The 6,765-nt window shown below is 49.9% G+C and overlaps 1 protein-coding gene across 4 annotated transcripts in view; it reads left to right on the top strand.

Moving 5' to 3' along the window:
- IP6K1 (inositol hexakisphosphate kinase 1) overlaps window positions 1–6,741 on the top strand; it is a 40,591-nt gene extending 33,850 nt beyond the window's left edge. For all 4 annotated transcript variants that reach the window (XM_011375433.2, XM_023520543.1, XM_023520544.1 and 1 more), the window contains 3 exons: window positions 556–737; window positions 2,764–2,939; window positions 3,463–6,741. In XM_011375433.2, the coding sequence (XP_011373735.1) occupies window positions 556–737; window positions 2,764–2,939; window positions 3,463–3,996 (892 nt within the window). In that variant the 3' untranslated portion in view covers window positions 3,997–6,741. The remainder of the gene's footprint in view (window positions 1–555; window positions 738–2,763; window positions 2,940–3,462) is intronic.
- Window positions 6,742–6,765: the final 24 nt, after the last annotated feature.

The raw sequence follows: 6,765 nt of genomic DNA, 5'->3' as shown, positions 1-6,765 counted from the left end.
CATTGTATACATATGCCATGTTTTGTTTGTCCGTTCATCCACTGATGGACACTTGGGTGGTTTCCAGCTCTCGTTTACAGTAATGCTGTTGTGAACATTGGTGTAAAGTAATTATTTTTCTGTTTCCGGTTCTTTAGGTATTTATTGAGCCATATGATAATTCTGTGTTTAACTTTTTTTGAGGAATCGCCAGACATTTCTACAGTGGCTGCACCATTTCACATTTCCACCAGCAGCGCACGAGAATTCCAGTTTCTCTACCTCCTCCACACTCATTCCCGTTTATTTTTGTACTAGCCTCCCTATAGGTGCGAAGTGGTATCTTCATCACACAGTTAAATGCAAAGAATTGTTTTTTGGACATTGTTTGGAGACACACAGGAAGATCACTAATACCGTTTACTCATTTGTATGTGCTCGTGCATCTGGGGCCCCCATGCCACCCACCAGCAGGGTCTGTGAGTAGCAGATTAGGCCTGACCCGCCCTGTGCAGTGAGACCCCAGAGGGTGACTTGTCCGAGCCTGTTAGCAGTGTGTATGTTTTTCCTCCTTAGCTCCCAGGAGGGAAAGAGCCCAAAGGTGGATCTGCACAGCCACTCAGATGTCCCTTTCCAGATGCTAGATGGCAACAGCGGTCTGAGTTCTGAGAAGATCAGCCACAACCCCTGGAGCCTGCGCTGTCACAAGCAGCAGCTGAGCCGCATGCGCTCCGAGTCCAAGGACCGGAAGCTCTACAGTATCCTTGTTACTGCTCCTTCAGCGGTGTCTGCCGCGGGGCCTATGACAGGCTGCTTTCCAGTACCATGGCTGAGGCCCACTGCTCTGAGTCTTCTCTTTTGTTCTCATCTCCCTTTTTCATAGGCTCTTCTTTCTCGTCCTCTAATTTCATCAACATGTTGTTTTTCTGCCTTCGGGAGCTGTTAAGACTGAATATTAAACTTGGCAGTCTGGAAGAGTGCTGTCCAATAGAACTTTCTGGGACAATGGAAGTATTCTGTATCTGTGCTTTTTATTAGTGGTAGACATTAGCACATGGAGTATATACAGTGTGGCTGCTGTGACTTGAGTTACTGAATAAATAAATTTAATCAATTAAACTTTAAATTTAAATCACCAGATGTAGCTAGCGGCTACCATATTTATCAGTCCATGTCTAGAATCAGGCGTGTGTGTGTGTGTGTGCACACGTGTATTTCTCCCCTCCCAAGATAATAATTAAGAAGTACTACGTTTGATTTTTTAAAAAAATCTAAACACCATACCTGTACAGTGTTAAATAATTTTAAGATGTTAAAGTTAAAAAAGTATTATGAAGTGTGGATCCTTATAACCATTCAGTGTTTTGCAGTAATAGACAATAACTAATACTGAGAAACTGGGAGGGGAGTGTGCTGAGCACTTCATATGTATTTACTCAGTTTTCGTGACAGTCTTTTGAGGGAAGAACTATTAGTATTTTCATCTTTCGATGAAAGGAAGCGCAGGGAGTATGTGTTTTGCCCAGAGTCAATGAGTGGCCAAAGCAGGATTCAAGAGCCCGTGCTCTCGGGTACTGTGAGGTTTTCTGCAGCTTTAAGTTTTATTTTCACTTATAGCAGGTGATGAGATTAATTAAAGGCCAGATTGAATGGTTTTCTATAAGTTATTTAAAGAATTAGATGTTAAAATGTTCATCATCAGCGTGATGCTGAGTGTCTTGTCCTCTATGATTATTTGATCATGTAATAGTTCCCAAATATGAAATTGAGGTCCAGTTGCGAGCCCCAAGGGCTTTTGGCAGACATGTGACAAGCCTGTACCTTTATCTAGGATTGTTGCAGACAGTAGATTAAATGGAGACATGAATATATAAATGATAGGCGCCAGGGCCATAGAGCTGTTTGGAGCAAATGATCCTAGAAGTACTAAGGGATAAATTTTTAAATATACAGGCCACTGGTTTGAAGTTAAGACAGAAAATGGCAACATAGGAATTTAAACCAGCTTTTTCTAAAGATTCCCATTTGAGAATGTTAAGTCTAATTTCTCATTTTCGTAGTGCTACAAAGGTGTCTTCCTTATTTCCTAGGCCTGGGTGAGGCGCTGGCTTGAGTGGGGACTTGGTTTACTGATGGTGCCAGGGATGGATGTGAATCTGCCAAACCTTTTTTAATCTGTATGTCTGTAAGACACATCCAAAGAGTAAAGTTAAAATGACATGAACAGATGTGGTGTAAACACACAGTGGAATATTATTCAGCCATGAAGAGAAATGAAATTTTGTCACATGCTGCAAAATGGATGAACTTTGAAAACATTTTGCTAAGTGATATAGCCAGACACAGACAAATATTATGACTCCACTTAGATGAAGTACCTAAAATAGGCAGATTCATAGAAACAGGAAGTAGAATAGTGATTCTCAGGGACTGAGGCGGGAGAGAGATGCCTGTTAGTGTTTAATAGGCACAGTTTCTGGGAAGATGAAAAAATTCTGGAGGTGGATGGTGGTTACAGTTGCACAAGAATGTGATTCTGCTTAATACCACTGAACTGTACACTTAAGTATATTTAAAATGGCAAATTTTATGTATATTTTACCACAGTAAAAAAATTTTTTAAAGAAATATTAAGCCGGTGGTGTGAGTTCACATTTGAGAGTTTGTGAGGTGATACAAATTGCATTAGATGAGACTGCCTCCTTTTATAGAAAAACTTGCTTGTGCTTTCCTGGCTGTGGCTCGTGGTAAGTGTGGTTGTCATTCTCCTTGACCGTGGCCCAGAATTCCTCCTGCTTGAGAACGTGGTGCACCACTTCAAGTACCCCTGTGTGCTGGACCTGAAGATGGGCACCCGGCAGCATGGTGATGATGCCTCAGCTGAGAAGGCAGCCCGGCAGATGAGGAAGTGCGAGCAGAGTACGTCAGCTACGCTGGGTGTCAGGGTCTGTGGCATGCAGGTGAGTTGCCCCCTGTCTGGTGAGAGCCTAGGTGCTGCTGCTAGTTTGTTTTCAGTTGCCCATGTACCCGTCTACTACTCTTGCTGAGTGTCCCCTTTGCCCACATTGGTCCAGAATCTCCTCTCACGGGGGCGTGGGGGGGTACTGAGTACATCCTTAGAATTATGTTTCTTGACCTTTCTTGTCCTTACCTGGTGACCTTGGTCTGGGCTCGAGGTACAGAGCTGCTGTGAGAGCCTGTTGCCTTGACTTTGGCATAAGACTCTTGTCAGTAAGTTCTTAGTTTGAGTCCAGCGGGCCCCAGGGCAGCTGGGAGAAGGGCTTCCAAGGTGATGGTGGAGAACCTGCAGGCCTGGGCCTTGCTCCCTCCTGGATTAACTGTAGGAACACTTGAGGTGAACCTGGCCTGCGCACCTCAGTTGTGGAGGGGCGAGCAGGAAAGCTCAGGTTGGTCAGAAGTACTTTCCAGACAGTTCTTGCCCGACTTCTGGCACTCACCCTTGTCTGTCTCCTGGGGTTTCAGGTGTACCAGCTAGACACAGGGCATTACCTCTGCAGGAACAAGTATTACGGCCGTGGGCTCTCCATTGAAGGCTTCTGCAATGCCCTCTATCAGTACCTGCACAACGGCCTGGACCTGCGTCGCGACCTTTTTGAGCCCATCCTGAGCAAACTGCGGGGCCTGAAAGCGGTGTTGGAACGGCAGGCCTCCTACCGCTTCTACTCCAGTTCCCTGCTTGTCATCTATGATGGCAAGGAGTGCCGGGCCGAGTCCTACCTGGAACGCCGGTCTGAGATGCGTCTCAAGCACCTGGACACAGGGGTGCCTGAGGCGGCATCTCCCTGTGGCCCTAGCACCAGCCCCAGCAGCACCAGCCCCGAGGCCGGCCCCTCCACTCCACCCAAGGTGGATGTCCGCATGATCGACTTTGCACACAGCACGTTCAAGGGCTTCCGGGATGATCCCACCGTGCATGACGGGCCGGACCGAGGCTATGTGTTTGGCCTGGAGAACCTCATCAGCATCATAGAACAGATGCGGGACGAAAACCAGTAGGCCCAGCTCTGGGCCCCCAGAACCCCTTCTCCACCCGCAGGCAGGGACCATTGATCCGAACTCACCGTGAGGATACAGACTTGCTTTTAAAGGGTTATATTTCTCTTTGGTGTAAACTAAAAGAAATGTTTTTAGCTGTAGCCTGGAATCCATATATATATAAAGTGAAGGAGGGCAGAACACACATCCTCTCAACCAGGCTCCTTAGCTCTACAGCTCTGACTGCCGTGTCCCGGCTGTCTTAGGAAGGAAGAGGTGCCCCTGGTGGGCTTGGCAGCGGGGACAGGGGACAGCCCTTGGACATTGGTTTCTCTTGCCTAGGTTTTTGGGGTCTGTGGCTGCAGGACCCCTCCATGCCCACTCATCCCTTGTTCCTCAGTAGTAGAGAAGTTGAGTGCCCATCTTGGGGATGTTCTAGTGTTATGGGTGTCAGCCACTCTTTGATGCCCCCAGAGCACTACAATGCCAGCTGCTCATGGCTGGACCCATCCTTGGTTCTGACTTCAGCATGAGGCTAGATTCATGGGCTGAAGTCAGCTTATGGCAGCGGGCGGGCCCTGGGATCCCCTGGCACTCTGGCACTTGAACCTGCTCCTCCCCTGCCTGGACAGCCCAGCCAGCCTTTCTCACCAGGATCCTGGCCTAAGGAGTTTACCATCTCTTGTCCCACTGAAGGGGCTCTTGCTGTGCTTGCTGCGGAAAATCTGTGTCCCAGCAGACTTCGGCCTCTGGTGGCTCTGGCCCAACAGGATCTGCAGTTCTTGTACTGTGGGTGAGAGTCCCCATCCTTCAGCTTGGAGAGCTGTGCTGCCTCTGGGTGGGCTGCTCCTCCCAGGGCTCAGGGGCTCCCCTTTCCCCAGGCCCGGCTCAACTCAACAGCCCGTTATGAGAAGCTCCAGGCTTGTGTGAGAGAACGTCAAGCCTATCTGCACATAGGGACATTGTGCCCTGGAGCAGGTGCCCAGACACTGCTAATGAGAGTTTTGTCTTAACAGTTCTGGGGCCCCTCAGCCTGTCTATTTGTCTATCTGCCAGTCCCTGTCTCTTGGGATCCTTCCCTTGAGGTGTAGCTTTGTTGGTAAATATTGATTTCCTTCATGCTTTCTTCAGCAAAATATTCTCTCTCCTATTTGAGGGGAGCTTTCGCCCCTGTGCCCTTTCTTAGCAGGTGCTACCTTTTTACAGAGAACTGGTAGCAAAAGGAACTGTAGGGGGTGTTTTCCTGCTGGCCCAGCGCCCCTCTCTGGGCCTGGAATGTGGTGTTGGCACTGACAGTGGCACAGCGAAGGCCCAGTGCGCGGCCCCTTCCTCCTCAGTTTTTATTTTTACTGCCAACCCTTAATGGCACAGAGACCTGCCACTTCTAACACATGTGGCCAGGAGGTGACACTGCACTCATCTAACCATTGCCAAAGTTAGTGCCCTCACCTCCAAGCCTAGGGCCACTGTAATGGTCACTTTCGGCATGTCCCTGTTTGGGCATTGAAGGAAAGCTTGCCAGCCTGTGTCTGTGAGAGGCCTTGGTAACTGATGGACTAATTTCTGGTCCTTAGAGATGCAGCCTCACACATCTTAAATGGGCACCATGATGGACCTTGTCTCTCAGTCCTCTGACCCTGGTGCCAGTGGTGGGCAGGTTCCCATTCCTGGGAGGGGCAGCTTGCCTATTATTGGTCATCAGTGACCACCTTCTCTCCTCTACTATTCTGTGGCTTCCGCTGTAGAGGCAGTAGCCATTAGTGTAGACAGTCATTTCCTGGCAGGGCAGAGGCTCAGACAAAGGGTCTGGGGCCACTTGGATTCCCTCTCCAGCCTGGGGATGTGCTGTGCCTCCTGAGTTCCTCTATTTTGGGAGCAGTCTACCCCTCCCCCCTCCCGACCTCATAGCAAGAGAGGTTGTACCCACTTAAATTCAGTGTTTTCCTGGCACTAAGCGGTGGGCCTAGGATTTGCTGCTTCCTCCCAGGGCAGAGCCGTTTGGACACTGGGAGACCCAGCCCTTTTATCTAGCAGGTGGTGGGCACGTTTGTGTGCACATGCTCTCTGCTGGAGCCCTGTCCCAGCCAGGCCCTGCCTTCCCAGCCCCAACTTGGGACCAACGTGCAGCGTGGGGTCACAGCTGCGGCGCTCAAGTGACCCCTTTTCTATAATGCGTCCCTGTGCCAAGTCGACACCAGCCCCTGGGGGGTGGGATCGGGCGGTGCTTAAAGAGGAAGGGGACCAGTGTGGCAATTTGCCAGGGACCCCACCCCTCCCTCACATCGGGGCCTGTGCAGTGGCGTGGAGACTCCTCTAAGGGGCCAAAGGCCTAGGCTAGTTCAGCACTGTTCACTCGCTCACACGTGGTCACGTGCACGCCCCCAGATGCAGATATCTTTGAACTTAAAAGCTGTTCAATTTGGTTTTGTTTGTGCCGATTTAAAAAATGTTTTAATGAGGAAGAAAAGATGGAGAACCCAGGGAAGGCCCTGGGTCCTTTGCTTCTCCGGGAACTGTAAGCCCTCGCCTTTGGAAATCGCTTTCTGCTCCACTTTCCTGTCCTCGCCGCCGGAGGCCTGCGCCGGGATACGATACGTGGCTCCGACCGAGTCTGGGCGCAGTTGCGTGTTCTCGGGACCTTGCGTGCGGGGGTAGGGGGTGCTCGGCCTTAGGCCGAGCCGAGCCGCCCCTTTTTGTACACCTAGCGCTGCCCTCCCTGCTTGTGTCTAAGGTCGTGTATGTCAAAATAAAGCCGCTAGAAACTCAGGCGTGTCCGTGTCTTCGTGAAGA

The sequence above is a fragment of the Pteropus vampyrus genome, unplaced genomic scaffold, assembly GCF_000151845.1.
Source record: "Pteropus vampyrus isolate Shadow unplaced genomic scaffold, Pvam_2.0 Scaffold271, whole genome shotgun sequence".
Taxonomy (NCBI): Eukaryota; Metazoa; Chordata; class Mammalia; order Chiroptera; family Pteropodidae; genus Pteropus; species Pteropus vampyrus.
The sequence above is the reverse complement of the archived record's forward strand: the minus strand, read 5'-3'. Positions and strand labels throughout refer to the sequence as shown.